At 37.1% G+C, this 18,459-nt stretch overlaps 2 protein-coding genes across 2 annotated transcripts; both read left to right on the plus strand.

Moving 5' to 3' along the window:
- The first annotated feature begins 1,444 nt into the window (after window positions 1-1,444).
- LOC134755482 (gloverin-like) lies at window positions 1,445-6,098 on the plus strand. Its single transcript, XM_063692037.1, has 5 exons — window positions 1,445-1,570; window positions 2,514-2,601; window positions 3,706-3,826; window positions 4,414-4,599; window positions 5,156-6,098. The coding sequence occupies exons 2-5, from the start codon at window positions 2,516-2,518 to the stop codon at window positions 5,282-5,284; spliced, it is 522 nt and encodes a 173-aa protein (XP_063548107.1). The 5' UTR covers window positions 1,445-1,570; window positions 2,514-2,515; the 3' UTR covers window positions 5,285-6,098.
- Window positions 6,099-13,608: 7,510 nt separating this feature from the next.
- Window positions 13,609-18,032, plus strand: LOC134754374 (gloverin-like). Its single transcript, XM_063690679.1, has 5 exons — window positions 13,609-13,718; window positions 14,352-14,448; window positions 16,746-16,884; window positions 17,373-17,558; window positions 17,875-18,032. The coding sequence occupies exons 2-5, from the start codon at window positions 14,357-14,359 to the stop codon at window positions 18,004-18,006; spliced, it is 549 nt and encodes a 182-aa protein (XP_063546749.1). The 5' UTR covers window positions 13,609-13,718; window positions 14,352-14,356; the 3' UTR covers window positions 18,007-18,032.
- Window positions 18,033-18,459: the final 427 nt, after the last annotated feature.

The following is an 18,459-nucleotide window of genomic DNA, read 5'->3' on the forward strand; positions in this document are numbered from 1 at the left end:
TTTTAGTGTGACTTAAAATAGTAGAAATTACATAAAATGGAACTAAAACAGTTCCATACTAAATTGTTGCCATGTTTAAGCATTTTATGACAAAAATATAACAGTTAGATACGTATTAGGAAGTGGCGCCTCAATAATTTTTCGACATTTTTTCGACAATTTCTTGTCGGACTATATATAGCGGGAGTTTTCCGGTTGAATTTCAAAATGCCAAGTCGTCTCGAGGTTCTTTTTTTGGGTATTTGCTCACTAATGGAGAATAATTGTGCCATTCTCAATCAAAAGGGTACTTATTGTCGGTTGTCAATAAGGTGCTATTTCCATATAGAAGTTATATGGAAATCAACCTTATCGACAACCGACAATAAGTACCCATTGATTTGCTATACAGTTTGGCTGTGACATTGCAATGTAGTGATATAGTAACCACATTATAGAGACGTCACCTTAATCTGTAACTTTCTTAAGGCCTATCAGTTGTTCGGAACTGTCAAATTTTTGTTCCAACGTGGGACGTAACAGGCCGAGATCCTCCGGCGGACTGATAGTCAGTGGGCCCCTTTAACTTAAATAGGACCCATATTTTTGTAGTTATCTTACTCTGCAGTGAAGTGCAGTGTTAAAAGTGGCGGGAGACGTAACTAGAGATAACAGTTGACTTATTGTGAAGTTGACATTATTTAACCTTGTTATAAATTGACCGTGAAATAAGTTAATAACAGATGATAGCTGTTTTATCCCTATTCGTTATATTATAAGTATGTACAAAGATAGATATAACTCCGTAATCGATGGATACAGTCTAAGGAAAAAACGTGCCTCGAAAATCAAGAAAATTTGATTCTCGTTCAGAGGGCGCTACTAGTTTTGGCCTACAGTCGTATAGATGGCGTTGACGGTTTCGTTTGTTATTTAACAATTTTAACGCATATCAGTGAAAGAACAAGGGTCAAAATCATAAAAATAATTAATGCAAATAAAAAAAAAACATTTATCTATATTTAAATACATTCTATCGTATTTTTATAAATCTTAAAATTTACTATGACAGTACCGCTCTAGTATAAGTTACTCTATGGTATGTATGTAGTATGTTATATAATTATATAGTACCTATGTCATTAGTTAACGTAACAATATTTTTGGAATGCCGTTACTTTAGATGATCGAGGTCAAAAATCACACAAAAAAATATCCAAAAAAAATCAAGTACCAACCATATATCTTCTTTTTATATTTGGAATGACTATATGTAAAATATCATATGTTACTATACCTATAATATTATTTATTAGGCCGACAACACACTTGTAACCTCTGGTTTTGCAGGTGTCCATGGGCGACGGTAACTGTTTACCACCAGGTGATTTGTCTGCTTGTTTGCCTCCTATTAACTCCTATCTACTTGCCAAGATAAATTTCACTGCGGCTCTAACGAAACTGTAATTCCCCTCGGAGCGAAGGCAGGGAATTTACCATCCCGTATACTTTAGCATATAAACGCCAGAAACTGTCATTTGAACACAGTTGAAAGGAACTTCTCTTACGTTGCGAAGCCTACTATTAGCTAGTAAGTACCTACTATGTTTTAACTGACTGAGAGGTTTTACCACTTGTACCTAACTCGAATGTTATGTAGATACTTCCATAACATGGCGATTTGTGTCAAGAACGATATCGCTAAGCAAATATTTAAAATGACCTACGTTCAGTTTTACAATATCTCGTTTGTGTATAAATTTAAAAATTCAACCTCAGCTCATAAAATCCGTTCTTAAAGTCTATAAAGTTTTTTACGTCTTATAAATAGTGATGTGTATACAACCGGTACTAACCGAAAATAAACTATTGGGAGGTACTTATATTTGTTGATGAAGTGTCTGTAACACAATGAATGGATAATCCTTCCTAACGTGCTAAAAGGGGACAATAGGAGAGGAATTAAAAAGTGTTAAATGGTGTAGGTAAAAATGCCATCATTTTGAGGCATTAAGAAATTTTGTATACACAATATTTATAATGTTTAAAAGCGATTTCATTGTAAGATTAACAGTCACCTCGAAGCAACATATCATATTATAGTTCATAATGCACCAAGTTACTCATCATATTTCTCTACGTTCACTAAGTTTCATTTAAATGACCTAACTTTGTAGAGAAAAGAAGAGAATAGAAGAGAAGAGAAGAGTATGACTTCGGGAATAATAACTATTCTACACCCTTCCCAACAATTACGACTATCTCCATATCCAATTTCATCTAAATCGGTTTTATTGGGTCCCATACAAATTTCCACCCCCCTCTTCACCCCCTTTAGGGGTGAGTTCTGGGAAAAAAAGTATCCTATGTCCTTCTCCGGGACTCAAACTACCCCTATACCAAATTTCAACTAAATCGGTTCAGCTGTTTAAACGTGAAGAGGTAACGGACAGGAAGACACCGAACTGTTTTATAAATTTTCTCTTTAAGTAATAAAATATTTACTCGTAGGTAATTCATATTTTTTTTTTCAGAAATGCAGTATTCCATTCTTGTCGTTATAGCAGCTTTGGTGAGCATGGCTTTAGCTCAAGTGTGGCTCCTACCTGACGGAAGAGATAAGTAAGTACAAATAATAACAACTAATTAGAGGGAAGTCCCCCAGTGACGGACACCTAAGCCGTTTTGGAAAAAAAGTATTTGTAAAAGTATCTTTATTTATGAATTACTTTAGTCAACAAACTTATTTCGAAATCCTAGCACCGGACGGTTTGAAAACATTTGACACTGATCACAAATATAATCTTCTGAACATTCTGGAATGTCAAACACAGGCTTCCTGCGCCCACCTATGGTAACTGGAGCACTTTATCCAGTCTTCGTCATAGTCTAAACATACTACGGGTTGCTCTCACCAATGGCTGCAGTTTTCCCTCCTTTTTTAACTTTGCTCTTCACTTGTTTATTTAATTTCCCCTCAGTTTCACCTTTTTCTTATAATTTTATTGTAAGCTTGCTTTTCGTTATATATCAAATGTTCACTTCTTTCACACCTTCGTTTCCGAATATTATTTTTTCTTCTCTTCCTTTTTTACTTACCCGTTCTTCTATCTGAAACATCGTAGGTACAAAATACCACCGAAAAAAACATATTCACTGTCCGCCATTGCGGGACTACTACTGTGTTCAGTATTGAGGGATAGGAAATCATTATAATTATTTATTGTATACTTTTTTTTATTTTATTATTTCAATTATGTAACAAAACTTTTATAGTACGTAATTTAAGTGATTAGTGAGTTTATTAAAAATAAACACGTCCAGCTTAACACAAAACTAGGCCGAAACATTCACCCGAAACGTATGCGACGCAGCGCCTTCCGTTGCGCGTCCAATGCCATCCCGTTTCTCAACATTGGTACGTCCCCAACGCCACTTTTACTTATCCTTGAATTGCTCGCGTTGTTAGTTGCTGAGATATTACGTTTGTCCGGCACTATATGTCGTCCGTGGTTACGGGACTTCCCCCTACCTTGATTTGAAAATTTTCCCTAAATGCAGTAAGAAGGAATATGAACGGTAAAAATAGTGGCAACGTCGCTATTTACGCCAAACTAAAAAACCATGTAGTGTTAGCCTCAAATCGATTACAAAATTGTTCACTAGTTTACTTTTATAAACAATTTCTACATCATTTGTGTGCTTTATTTGTAATTTCATTTACAGGGACCTATATAGCAATGTCTGGGGAAGGGCACTTCGAAACAGCAATGGCGTTACATGGAACAAACCAATGGGTAACGGCAATGTCTTCGGCACTTTAGGCAGCAACGACCAAGGGCTATTTGTAAGTTCATCATATTTCACTGAGCCCTACTTCTTGTTTAGAGAGTATTCACTATTTTAAATAAGGAAATATCACATAGACTAGCTTTGCTTTGCCGGAAAGCTGAGGGCCTACCGCGAACACCGAAGTTCGCAAATTTGCGAACTTCGGTGTTAGCGGTTATAGCCCTGCTCTGAGCATGTTATAGCACGTAGCAGAGAATCTAAGCGTGACTAACGTTAAGTCGAGAAGAAGATTAGCTACAATTAGTGCAATTCAGCATAGCATCTAATGACGTTTTTTTCGTTTACTGTAATTTGCTCCTTTATAACAATAATTGTCATAATTTGAAGTATAAGAGAAAAATGTTTAAAGATAAGTGCTAATTGTAATCAGTTAGGTTTACCCTGACTGACATGGGACCTCACGGGTTCACGGCTTCGGCGGCTTTGCCGTGAGGCCCATTTAAAAGGCCCTAATTAACTAGCTTTCCTCGGTGTCATGCTTCAAAACTTGTTTAGGCGTGTCACCAAATAATGCGAGTTTACCCTACTCCATGTTGTAACCGGTAGTAATAGTATTAATAAGCTGTATGGCCATCTTTCTAGGGCAAGGCAGGTTACCAAGGCACCATCTTCAATGACGCCCGAGGCAAGATGGACGGGCAGGCCTACGGTACCCGAGTACTGAGCCCAGCTGGGGACACCAGCCACTTCGGGGGCAAGCTGAACTGGGCCAATGACAACGCCAAAGCCTCCGTGGACATCAGCAAGCAGATTCATGGAAAAACCACTGTGAGTCTTCGAAAAGTTTTTATAGTTTGATGCTTAAGACAATTCCTATATAGTGCCAACCCCTATGCATAGAACACTGTTGCTGAAAATAACTGTTGCACTGTTGTTGTATTTCGCTTTGTGCTGAAAAAACTTTACTTATAAACTGAAATAGAAAACACAAATCAAAAATATTTATTTAAATAATTTGATTTGTTACCGAAGTTGTGTAAAAATTTAACTTATTTAATTATTTGAGACCCACATTCTGACTTTTTGTAATACTTTCTAAGCAGTTCAATAGACTAGTTATTAGCACCTAAATGCAGGGATACTATAAACTGGCAATTTTGTCAGTAACAGTTCCTTGGGTTATCTTACTAACATAAGATAGCAGTAACTATGATTCCCTCTGCTTACATTCAACTGACAATCGACTTATCAAACTATATAGTTTTGTTTTATCGTACTTTCATTAGTAAGAAGTTCTTTTCTCGGTGCTAGTTTTATAAAAGAAATAATAACTAGTATTTATTATTTATCATTTGCCATACTGATTGATTGTTATGTTTCACAGGTGGAAGCGAGCGGCGCGGGAGTATGGAAAGTAGATAAGAACACGCAGGTGTCAGCTGGAGGCTCCTTGATCGGCGGCAACGGCAAGCCTGACGTTACTGTCAACGCGCAGATAGAAAGCAAATTTTAAAGCCATGCCAAGTATTGGCCGACGGACACACACCGGCGGCAAGTCAAACATCACCGTCAACGCGCAAATTATAGAACAGTGTCGACGTCATAGTCAATGAGCAGCAAAACGAAAGTTTCAGCTGACGGCGCCGTGTCGTATGTAGGTACAGTCAACCAATGTGATCCATAATGAATCAATTAGTTTATCTTCTACGACAGTATTTATTGAGTGATGTATGGATGGATCTAGTAGTTACAGCTACAAGGTTCTATAGTGGCCCAGGAATCGATTTGGTTGACTGTCAGCTTTCGGCTGACGTGTCGCACGCAAGCCGGCGGCACCGCACAAACAGAGCACAAATTGTAATATGCAGCTTCAGTGTGCTAAGATTTAAAATGTGCAACTTAATTTTGTATCAAGCAGAAACGTCTGCGATCGATGCTATTAAGCTTATAAATAAATTATAAGTGGAAACATTCACTGTCTTGGGTGGGACTTGAACCCACGACCATTGGATCACTAGTACAGTGCTCTACCATCTCAAGTTCAAGTAGGTGGGTTTAAGTCCCGTGTGGGTTTAAGTACAGTGAATTTTTCGACTTTTAATTTATTTCTAGGCTTAATGTGCAACTTGTCTTGCATATACGAATTGTCACCAGACTAGTCCCTGTAGCCATTTAAATATAACTATCCGAAGTTGTAATTTTTTTATGGCCGCAGTGACTAACACTTGTATGTATAGTTTTAGCTTTCCTCCTTGTTTTCTCTGTTTAAGATAAGTTACCAGAAATGACTGAGACTTAATAAATATAAATCGAGTTAGAAAATTCAATATTTCATAATATAAATTTAGATACGTTTTAGAGTATCGTTTACATTAACAATGACCAATTGATCCTAAGCCCTACCTAATGGATTGAAAATAAACTTTATTTCATTAAACTATGTCGTTATTTTGATGTCCGAATTCAGAACAGTGAAGTTTAGGAATATAAATCGTGGCTCGATGTTTAAGCTGGCCCTCACTGCTCTGGTTACTGGAGCTACGTGTTTGCAGCCAGTGAGCTTTTTCCTATTCCCGTCGCCTCCCATCCCAACTAATGTGCGCATCCGGCCTTAGAAATCTTTGAACACTAAAATAAGAGACCTATAGAAGAATACTAGAAAATAGCCTAAGAATATAAGAAATACTAATATAAGGGATCCTAGAGAAACGTTGTGGCTAACAAAAACCTGGTCCTTCTACCTTCAGATTTATCGCAGGACGACTACCCCCTTGCTTTATGAAATACGATACTTACCTGCCTGCTTGATGATTTTAATTTCTTGTTCTGAAACCGATGGATTGGATATGGATTTGATCTGTGCTGTCAACAGTGACATTTCTGGTAAAGAAATCTGGTTATAAAATCAGAGTCAGACTCCTGGAGTCCTGCCTATGATAAATGAGGCCTCCTTAGGTTATGTCCAGTTTTCACACGATGCACGATGGCTGTCTTCACCGAACAGCGCTCGCAAACATCAACTGATATTTCATATTGCTTCAACGATTATTTAACTATATAATGTGTAATTCTTCTGCAAAAAAATACCGCATTTCGAATTTCCATACCAAGTTTTTTGAAGCCTTTTGGAGTAAAATACGTTATTATTCTTCAATATCGGGTCTTTTGTAGGGAAACTGTCCCGAGAGCGGTCCTCAGTAAAATCCCACTAGTACAAAACCGTACTGCCTATGTGATTCCGGAGATTGCATTTAAACTGGTTTATCTAAAACGCATCCTCGCCTATTGCAAGAACAGCCCCGAAACTGGGGCTTACAGTTGGAATGTGGGTCGCTCCTATTTGTTTCCACATAGTTTTTTCAAGCATTAGCGTACAGATCGGGGAACGTGCATTAACAAGTTTCTCCTTAGCTCAGAAATGGTTTCAACAACTCAACTCAACTCTACTTATATAGGTATAATTGCGTTTCTGAACTCTAGCAAATATGCTACCAAATGCAGCAATAAGCGCGAGTGAGATGCACGGCGAGTTGTGTCAAGTTCGTATCTTATCAAAAACCAAAGATAGATATAACTCCGTAATAGATGGATACAGTCTAAGGAAAAAACGTGCCTCGAAAATCAAGAAAATTTGAAAAATTTGATTCTCGTTCAGAGGGCGCTACTAGTTTTGGCCTACAGTCGTATAGATGGCGTTTACGGTTTCGTTTGTTATTTAACAATTTTAACGCATATCAGTGAAAGAACATGGGTCAAAATCATAAAAATAATTAATGCAAATAAAAAAAAATCATTTATCTATATTTAAATACATTCTATCGTATTTTTATAAATCTTCATTTTTAGTTTTAAAGTGTGTCGACAGATGGCAGTGAATTTACTGGGGTTACAAAATTTACTATGACAGTACCGCTCTAGTATAAGTTACTCTATGTCAAAAACAAGGCAAGTTTGAATAAACTTGAGTTCAAGCCGATGGTAATCGAGTTCCGTGGATGCTTCGCCGCATACTTTAGTTACCTGCCAAGTGCGAGTCGGTCTCGCGCACGAAGGGTTCCGTACCATTACGCAAAAAATGACGTTTGTTGTATGGGAGCCCCATTTAAATATTTATATTTTTCTGTTTTTAGTATTTGTTGTTATAGCGGTAAAGACAGACAGACGGACATACGGACAGACGGACGGACAGACGGACAGCGGAGTCTTAGTAATAGGGTCCCGTTTTTACCCTTTGGGTACGGAACCCTAAAAATACCTATTTACAAATTGAATTCGCCATTTGATTTATATAGGTAATCACGCGCCATGTTGCGGAATTTCACTGGAACTAATTTTTTCATACTTTACAGAACTGTCACCCTATGAGAATGAACAGCGCCCTCTTGACAATGATCATATATTACTGGTCAGGCTTTTACCTGTCTAAAGTGTCTAAGTGCAGTTACTGGCAGCATATTGGAAGACTTTTAAAATCACTTTCAGTAACGAGAGTAAAATCTGTATTTTTCAGACCATAACGAATGAACGTAACGATTTTTACTCTATCTTTACGTTGCCTATAACGAACAACATTTTCTGCCAACATTTTGTAACAGAAAAATGCCAGAGAAAAAAACTGTGCATTGAATCTCTTCGCAATATTCGCAAACATCACTTTCGGCACAAACTTTTTAGAACCAAAACCTAGGTGTACGCAACAAAACAACTACGGTGCAATTACTTCTAGTTTGTGCTTGGTTTTTCTCGAATATTGCCGGATCAAGACGGAAAATGGCATTTAGTATTCATTTTCCACTTTACAGATCCGAAAAGCAATGTATTAGCATTTGCCATGATGTCATTTGGTAAGAATAGAGAGAGTCTAATAGGTATATAGCCGTTACGAGAAAAAGTGCACTTTGAGATGGAAGTAAGCGGCTTTGCGAGGTGGTAATAGACTTTGCTAGAGGCTCAAATAAGAGATTTTTTGAGCACTGCAATCCAGTATATTTTTTAATAGAACTCATTTTACCTTGGCTCCTTAGTTTGGAGAGCATCGAAAATAATCATTTATTTGGGTTTCTACCATGCAAAGTAGCTTTTTTCATCACAAATTAAAGATTTTTGACAAAAAAAAACGTCCATAATTAATATGACTAGATGTCGACAAACATTCATCCAGCACAGATATGATTCGTCGTTCTTGTCTACATGTCAGCGTCATAAAACGGCGTCCGTCACTTTTAATCGCCCGGTATTAAAAAGTGACGGTTGTTTTATCATGATAAATCCATCCATAATACGCCTGCTGAAGTATATACGAGTCTTACGTTTGATTGTATTTAAAGCCGCAGCTAAATATCCAAAGGTAACATGTGTATCCAATATCCTACCGGCCTAAATGAACAGCCGCCTAGATCTGATTTAATCCCGGTTCATGCTAATAGGTTTGAACTAGAAGGCAATTCCAGTAAGATGTCTGGCCATTTCGGGGACATTAATTCGAGCATTTCGAGCCGCTAGTCTTAACTAGCTACTTAACTAGCTATTCATCGATTATTACAAACAGTTAATTTTCGAATTTAGAGTAGTGTAACATGTAGATTTTTGAAATTAAGTAGGTATGCAATGAAAAATAATAAGTAGGTACGATATACCCTATTTCCCAATACAAAATGTTCGGCTATTAAAAAAAAGTTGTGATTGGTAATTTAAAGTTTTGATTGGCTAAAATAAAATTCTATATGTCAAACTTCTTGCGCGGTATTATATTAATCTTGATACGTGTTTAACCACCGTTCTGGCTCCAACGCCAAGTAGCCCCACGTGGCCCTTGTAAAGTCCAGCTATCGCCTTACAAGAGCTAATAAAATCACCGTACACTGTCTTGTACTAACCGTACAATTTTAGTCGTTTTTAAAGCTCCTAAGACCTGGCAAAATAGTCCCACTGGACTGAAGCCATAATTTTAAAAGAATGAATGAGTTGCACAGTGGCACAATACGCATGGGGTTATTTATGAACCCTATAGTTAAATTTCTAAAGTTAGTTCGTTGGTTGGTTGATTTCTAAAGTCATCGACAAAAAGACCGTAACCGTGATAGTGGCCTTACAAAAAGATAGCTGTTAATGTCATCTATTGGGCATTAGAATGCCGAGCACTAGGACGTTTATCTTACCTACCGTTGTGTAAATCAGTACAGATATGATGGTTGCACTTTTATCGTCTATCGTGGCATGTTTCACTCTCGCACTTATATAGGCACCAACTTGTTAGAACGCGAATTGCCGACTTATAGCCTACTTATTGGTAAGTGCAAATATGGTATTTGTCTCGCTATCAAATAAAAAATTACCTTTGTACATACATACATATTCTTTATAATAAATTATTCTATACTCGTCCTAATTAAGGTTCCAGAATTTCCAGACTATTGTCGTGTGTAGTTTAAAGTTTCCACCTTGCCTACAGGGGCCATGTTACCTTTGCTTAGTTAAAAATTATATATTTAGGTAAAGTACCTACTCTGTATTTAATTTGCTCTGAAAAACTTTAAATATATCTGTGTATTCAACTTCAATAGTTAGGTAATCATTCACGTACACACCATTCAATCTGTTTCACCAAAAACCACGTTAAAACCGATTATATAGGTACAGAGAGAAATTATTCATTCCAATAGCAAATATGAAAACGCTATTACAAACTAAGAATAGAAGTTACGAAACCGTATCAATCCCATCCCAGCAGCTGGAACATGCAAAGCTAGGCTTAAAATGTTTGGCGTTTCTGCATTTCCGCTTTCCCCCCACACTGGAGCCGAACTCTCAATCCTTGGAAACTCATTTAAACAAACAAAATTCAACCTAGAATGTAACGCAATACGGTTGTTGATTGATTGCCTTGTTATATATCGGAGTCAGGGGTTGTAAATTCGGGCTACATCGGCCATAGTAATTAAGATTGCATGTCAGCCCTAAATTTAGATTTGGACCAACTCTAATTTATTGGTGCGCTTGTGTTCGGAGTTCGCTTAAGGTATTGGTTTGGGAATATACCTTTGATCATGAACGCTCTGAGAATTTGGAACAGATTTCTTACTAACACTACCAGCAGACATAGGTTATACTAAATGAAATATCCTATAACTTGGTACATACCTATACCGGTTATATGCATAATATGAGCCGTTTTCAAGGAAACTTTACTGTCTTATTGATGGTCAATAAACGGCCGTAAAGATAGCCAGACCCGAGTACGAACCTCCTCTTTCTTGGAATTGAAGTCAGTTAAAAAAGAAGGTAAAATCACAATTAGCAAGAAGAGTTTTATACAAGAGAAGCTTATTTTTTTTTTAATGTAGCCTCTTAACACAGGTAATGATTACTATATTGTAAACTGTAAACTACTGTTGATTGAATTATCTAGTTATCTATCACATAGCGATACCACGAAACACAGTTGGGTGCGAGTAACACTAGGAAATGGCAATAAAACCCTTGATCCGGGCCATGATTTATTTTGACAGTTATTATAGACTGCTCTTTGCGCTATAATGCATAATGTTACTATACTAGCCTCTACCCGCGACATCGTCCGCGTAGAACGCGTCACGCTGTATTAGTACTACCTCGTACAAACTTTATCCCTAAATTTATGCTGCCACACAAAAGCAGTAGAATAGATTGGTATATAGATGTAAAAGCTATGGGGGTCTTGTAGGAAGTATATATACATACTTACATACACATCGTAGGCGAGTAACGAAACAGCAGGCATAAGGCAAAAGAGCAATGTGGAATTTAAGATCACCTCAAGCTGATTTTGCGTGTGGAGACTACTTATATGAAATTACTTCCTAAATAATAAATTAAACAATTTGTCACTGGTTACACTTTTACAGGTGTCGAAGTAATTTCCGTTACATCGCATACTTGCATTAACTGACCAAATTTTCCTATAATAAAGAGCATAAAATAAACTGGCCCTCGCTTACGTTTATACATGCAGCGTCCATTCGGACTTAGCGGATTATCCGGATATAAGCCCAGTTTAACATCTGCGCGGTGAAACTACGCAAAACGGGTGACGCAGTAGGTATGCCACTGCAGCGGTTTACAGAATAGGAACACAGGTCCCAGCGATACAATAGTAAGCGACTCCTCATGATCACGAAAATTACGTTAAGAAGTATGTAATATGATAACGAGTAGGTACACTGGACCTTTTGTTTTGCTGCATTCGACAGTCGATTACCTCGTGCTAAAATTATTTCGTGTTTACACATTTCTGGAGCCGAAAGATGAATATCGACAAACGCCTATCGAAAAACAATGTATAGCGATGTCAGAAGCTACGAAAAGTCAGGTGACTAGTTCCATACATTATTTAAGTTATTGTATCTTGACCAGGTACCCTTAGGTGCACCGCATTGGGTTTTCGGTTGGAAGAAATACAAACATATTAAAAACGGGTCACTATATAATATGTTTAATATGTCTGTGTCTCACAGAAGTTTTGTTATTAAAAAGGAAGAAATACAAAGTGATTTAAAGTAGAAATACTGTAAGGCGCTTCGACCTGTGGCTTTCCGGCGTCTGCTAATAGCACTACAGCCATAAATCGGACTCTGCGAAGTTTGTTCGCAAAACATACACAATTTTCATTAAATTTATTACCTTAATTGCTAAGGAAGTTTTTCAATTCCAGCCAGCTTACTTTTTTAACACAAACCACAGTTTTAGGTACTGTGCACAGATAAAGTTAAAAATCTTACTCGAATTAACCACCTGCATTATCACACCCTGTCTTACAGCTTTATTAGGCCTTACGATGATGGTATGGTAATTATCATCATGATTACCATCAATCGATCATCATCATCATATTGTTTACGCGAACAATGTAATGGTGCAAGTGATTAGTTAAATATGTAATAACCGATAACTTTATAAATACATTAGCGTGACAGATTGTGATGATCTCGCGGGCGCAGATGAGGACATAGAGGGCATACGTTTACGTAGACACGAGTAATGTATCACTAGAGAGGATTTACACTGAACCGATTGCCAATTAGCGTTTAAGTTACCTATTGATATATTTTAAAGCTTCCTAATTTGTTTTTATTTTATGTTATCAAATATGATGAAACAAAATATTGTCTTCGGTTACCGCGATAGTTACTCATGAAATAAAACTATGAAAACGGATTATATCGCGTTGACCACGAACGCTGTAAAGAGTTCGAAACGTCGGGATGTATTATAAATTCAATATACGCGATATAATCCGTTTTCATAGTTTTATTTCATGATGAAACAAGTAAAAAAATCTTATTTTATAAAGAAAAAGATGTACATATATGTAGAATCATAATTTACAGACTTTTTGTGATAGTACAGTGAATAAGCTGATATAACATTGGATGGTAAACGTATAATATACTCAGTATTAGGATGTCATTTTGTTTTACCAATGCAGCAATTTTTTATGCAATTTTGTTGAAAGTTTTCTAGCAGCAAAGTTTGATTGTATGACCTACCAAAAGTAATAGGTAATGTTATTATGTAATTACTAATTATATATTCTATATTGAATTAGTAATTACATACAACAAACACTATATTATGATAAGAAGTAATACTGATAAGTAAATATGTATAGGTACATATATGTATAAATAGCACATAACAAACGTATGTATACACAAAATAAAACGTCCGATAACATGCCACGCCAGTCACGGGGATTACTTCTTATCACTAAAGTTCATTCAAACGGGGGAAGTACTTTTAACAGGTCATTTAGGTGCCTATATTATATTTTGCACGCATATTAAGATGAATGCTAAATAAAGGATTCCCCTTTGCGTCTGGACGTTGTATAAATAGGTACGCTTTCGAGACTCTGGTATCATAAATCTACTTGTGTTCTTCGAAGTATCACTGAAGTCATATCAAAATTGGTGAGTTTTAATAATTAAAATATATTTATTTTTTGTTGACTAATGTAGTTGAGTAGTATAAACAAACAAAGTTTCCTTGTAATAATAGGGCAACCACCAAAGGACTAGTTTTTGTAAAATTTAATATGGTATTCTAATCCAGCAGGAAAACTAGACCTTCTTAGATTGGACGGTCTCTGCCGTTGTAAGAGTAGTATTAAAAGCAATGACCTTTTATTAATAATAGACGCGTGACGTTCATAGTTGACAAAACTCAAATGCAGGCAATATTTAGTAGATGATTGTGACAGTCTTGACATATTGGTTTCAGCCGTACGTCTTACTCAATATAGGTTCCGGAACCTATATTTGATGGCTCACGATCGAGCGCCTGGTGCCATATCTACCTCCCTCCCTTTACTTACATCCATGATTAAAAGTAGTTTTTCTTAAGCCGCACAAAGACCTCAAACTAACATTTGCAACAGCTTTAGTTTACTTACTGTTCTTATTCTCAGTCTCACCCTAACGATCCATATGATCCTTCGTACCGAGATACGTTTCTATCGGTTTAACTAACCAGTTTAAACCTGGTAGAAACGTATCTCGACATATACCCTTAAATTACCTTTGTATGAATTTCTGTAATTGCAGTAAACATGAAGCTGCTGTGTATGTTCGCTGCTCTACTGGTGTGCGTATGCGCACAGGAGTGGTACTACGGCGACGAGCAAGCGTTCGTCGACAACAGGTGAGTTCAACGAATAAACACACAGTTTTCTGTGTCTTCCTACAATGACAGCGATAATTATTTTATCAATTTATCACTTAGGGACTAGTGATACTGAACAAACTTTAATATCACCATTTCAATCTGTAGACCAAAAGACCTTATCCGCCACATATCGTGGTTTTTTTTGTTGAGAATTTACCTATATGTGCTGTAATCTTTTACTTCTATCACGTTTAACCCCAGTTTATAATAAGCTCTACAAATCTCTGCCGACTGTTGCAAAAAAAAACAATAGGGGTAACTACAACACTTACCTACGGCAAAAGCATGTTTATTAATTCAGTTCGTAACTATTTTACTTATACACGACTTTGGGAACATATTTTACTATATAGTTTGATTTGTGTTTTTTACGTAGTCACACTACTATATATAAATTATAAACTGATATAGATGTCATATATTAAAGAAAAAATTAGCCCGTTAGCCCGGATTGCTTATAAAGACGCCAGTTCGAATCCGGCCTTCACCACTGGAGGGCTTCGTCACTTTTTCTTCTTTATTGCATTGTATTTATTTATTCATGAACAATATGGCAATTGTATTTGAATATGCTAAGTTCCTTAAATCTAGATCCTTAAATCTAAGAATTATACAATATAACATGCAGAACAATATCAGACGTATTTACCTAAATTAATCTAAATAGGGATGATGACACATGTTGAATTTTATAACTAAATCTAGTAACATAGATAGCAAATGAGTAATTTATCACAATAATGTAGATATTAAAATAATATACAAAATGGAAATAATACAAAAATACAGGACTTGAAAGTTTCAAATTTTAAGTAATTTTTCAACTTGCAAAAAGGAAAAAAGTAAGGGTACCATTCGATTCCTTACATTTTATCCAAAAAAATATTCTACAGCAACTATAAACAAATACGCAATATTTCACCGACAAAAACGCAATTTTCTTATTTTGTCCATACATTCAAAATGGGCTCTTAGTGAACTTGACGTCACGTTCACATATCGTTTTGTTAGAAGCGTTTCGCGAATGAAGTACGACTGTCTGGCTTTGACTATCATTTCTGACTTTTGTATTTCTTTAATGCAATGGGTCGCATATAGACATTTGATCCTAAAAATAAACCTGATCGATTGACACCATTAATGAAAATTTGTCATCTAGCCTAACCAACATTACGTAGACAAATCACTAAATTAGGTCGTGAACTCTATAGAATAGAAGCACTCTTTCAGCAGCAGTGTTTTTAATTTATTTTTAAAGAAAACAAGGCTATCGATGGTCCTCCACTCACTGGTAAGCTTGTTGTAGAGCTGCACACTCTGAAATTCTGCGCAACGAGTGACTATATTAAGTTTAGGTTGCAGTTTACAGTGTAGGTATTTCCTTCTAGTACTTACACGTATCTCCCTCTCTTCATTGGTCTCGTACTCCTTTAGACTTTTGACCAGGTCAGTGAGGAGCAGAAGGATGTACAGACACGGGACAGTTAGTATTTTAAGGTTTATGAAATATTCCTTGCAGGACTCAGTTTGTGGAATACGCACTACAGTCCTCATGGCTCGCTTTTGGATAACAAAGGCTTTATTCATATTATACTCGTAGCTGTTCCCCCAGCACTTGACACTATAACGAAGTTTTGATTCCACCAGTGCATGATATATCATCTTGAGGTATCTTTGCTCCACTATGTTCCGTAAACTTCGCAAGATATAACAAGCCGAGCTAATGGAGTTAACTATGCTTACCAGTTCGTTTTTCCACGTGAGTAAATCGTCTATGTGAGTACCGAGAAACTTTACACTGCTTAAACGTTTTCTATCTTATCGCCACAGAACGACAAATTTAAATGGTCCCTTTGCCTGACTGTAGACCTCAATAGCATAGCGCAAGTTTTACTTGGGTTCACCTTTAGGTAGTTACAGCTGAACAAATTATATGACATCTATTTCAGTTTATATCTTATTTATACTTAACAAAATTAATTAGCAATTTAACAACCACCCGGAGGCTTCGAATATTGGGTTACTCTGATAGCCGATGGACGTAGCTTCACCTCAATTCTGCCTTTTATTCCAATTGTGCACCTACGCAGCATTATTAATATAAAATTCGATAAATCGTGGCAATACGGAACTGAGCTTCGAACAAGGTTCAACTATTTCCCTTCGAGAATTTACGGTTTTTTAAACAAATCGTTGAAGTTCCCAGGGCTATTTAAAGTTAGTCATATAACTAAGCGTTAGAAAATATTGAACAGGTAATTTTATTGTTTCAGCCAGTATCAATACAGATTGGATCAACTGAGGAAGCAACGCGACAGGAGACCCAAACGTGAGGTCACAGGTTCTATCCCGGTCGGAGACAATGGAAAACTTATCGGGTCCCTTGGAGACACAGCCAAGGGAGGACTATACGTTAGTACAATATGATATCACACATGACTCACTATACGTATCTGCCTACCCATACTACCTTTAGTATAATATTTAAGAAGACGGGACGTAGATAATACTTATAAACTAAATAAATAAATATTATAGGACATTCTTACACAGATTGACTAAGTCCTATATCACGGTAAGCCCAAGGAGACTTGTGTTATGGGTACTCAGACAACACTTCACAGGCAGGGTCACTACCCACTAGGCCAGACCGGTCGTCAACGTACTTAAGTAGCTCGATAAGGAAAGTTTTTCCGTAAAAGAAATTGGCAACTTTAGTCGCCTGAAAATTCAAGTGACAATAACATTTTCATCTACGTGAACGCTGTTAACCAACATTAGAGGATTTTCTCTGTCTTTCCTTATTACTAGTCAGCAATTTAAAAACTACTATGCGACTCCCATACGTTTTAACAATTGTGTCGGCTCCTTGATTGATTAGTAACGTGTTGCTGTATCAGGGCACCGGTGCCTACGAGCATACTCTCATCAACAACGATGGCGGGCGGCTGGCGGCGCAGGCGTACGGCACACGGGTGCTGAACCCCAACAAAGACTCCACCTACTACGGCGGCAAGCTCGACTGGAGCGACTCCAACATGCATGCATCCGCGGACGCGCGGCAGCGGATCGGCGGGCGCGCTAGAGTGAGTATTGTCTAATTCCCTGCAATAATTTACACATATTACTGCGAAAAGCTCGGCTTGGGCAAACCAAACATGCAGCTAGCTCTCAAGCGAACTTATTGCTCAACACCCACCGTAACACAAAATATACAATTATGCAGACAAACAACCTATACCTAAAAGGATGGCTAGACTAATTTACCGTTATACCATTAATTGTTATTCGATTCGAATTAGATATTCGGAGTAAAATTTCAAAAACATGTTGACGAGAAAGTGTCGGATCTCCATCTCAGATTTACTTCTTCTGTATCTTACTAGATGTTATTGACTCCAGGTGGATTTGGATGCCGGTGGTAGATGGGAGCCTTTCAAGAACTCCGAAGTGACAGCCGGAGGCTACTACAGCCACCGCGAGGGCAGGCCGTCAGACTATGGTGGCCGCGCCAACTTTAACTATCGTTTCTAAATTGCCAGTTCAATTGAACTTATCATTTAAGAACAATTCATACAGTTATTAGTAAAGGAAAGTGGGTTACAAATGCCTGAACTAGGAGTTCCTGTGTTTCAGGCAGCGAAGGACAAAAAAAATTAAAACGTGATAAATTTTGTCCTTCGCTGCCTGAAACACAGGAACTCCTAGTTCAGTTCATGCATTTGTAACACACTTTCCTCTGCTAATAACTCTTAGCCTTTAAGATGAACCTCTGTAAAATACGTTTTTCAATAAATTATTTGTATTTGTATCTGTGATCGGTGCGGCAAGAAATGCCGATCAGCCATTGGTCTTTACAGTCACCGCAGTCGATGTAGACTGTAGACATCTCCTCAAATACCTCTAGTCGCTGCAACTATCATCTGTAAAGATGCTGTGGCCAATGATGATAGATGATGATTTCAGACATAACTATGTAATATTATT

This window comes from Cydia strobilella, chromosome 2, assembly GCF_947568885.1.
Source record: "Cydia strobilella chromosome 2, ilCydStro3.1, whole genome shotgun sequence".
Taxonomy (NCBI): Eukaryota; Metazoa; Arthropoda; class Insecta; order Lepidoptera; family Tortricidae; genus Cydia; species Cydia strobilella.

What these genes read in the sequence shown, in the direction of transcription:
- LOC134755482 (XM_063692037.1), top strand. Translation starts at nt 2,516, where the DNA reads ATGCAGTATTCCATTCTTGTCGTTATAGCAGCTTTGGTGAGCATGGCT. An exon ending in CTACCTGACGGAAGAGATAA is followed by an intron (nt 2,602 to 3,705) that starts GTAAGTACAAAT and finishes TTTCATTTACAG; the next exon opens with GGACCTATATAGCAATGTCT. An exon ending in GCAACGACCAAGGGCTATTT is followed by an intron (nt 3,827 to 4,413) that starts GTAAGTTCATCA and finishes CCATCTTTCTAG; the next exon opens with GGCAAGGCAGGTTACCAAGG.
- LOC134754374 (XM_063690679.1), top strand. Translation starts at nt 14,357, where the DNA reads ATGAAGCTGCTGTGTATGTTCGCTGCTCTACTGGTGTGCGTATGCGCA. An exon ending in CAGCCAAGGGAGGACTATAC is followed by an intron (nt 16,885 to 17,372) that starts GTTAGTACAATA and finishes TTGCTGTATCAG; the next exon opens with GGCACCGGTGCCTACGAGCA. An exon ending in GGATCGGCGGGCGCGCTAGA is followed by an intron (nt 17,559 to 17,874) that starts GTGAGTATTGTC and finishes TATTGACTCCAG; the next exon opens with GTGGATTTGGATGCCGGTGG.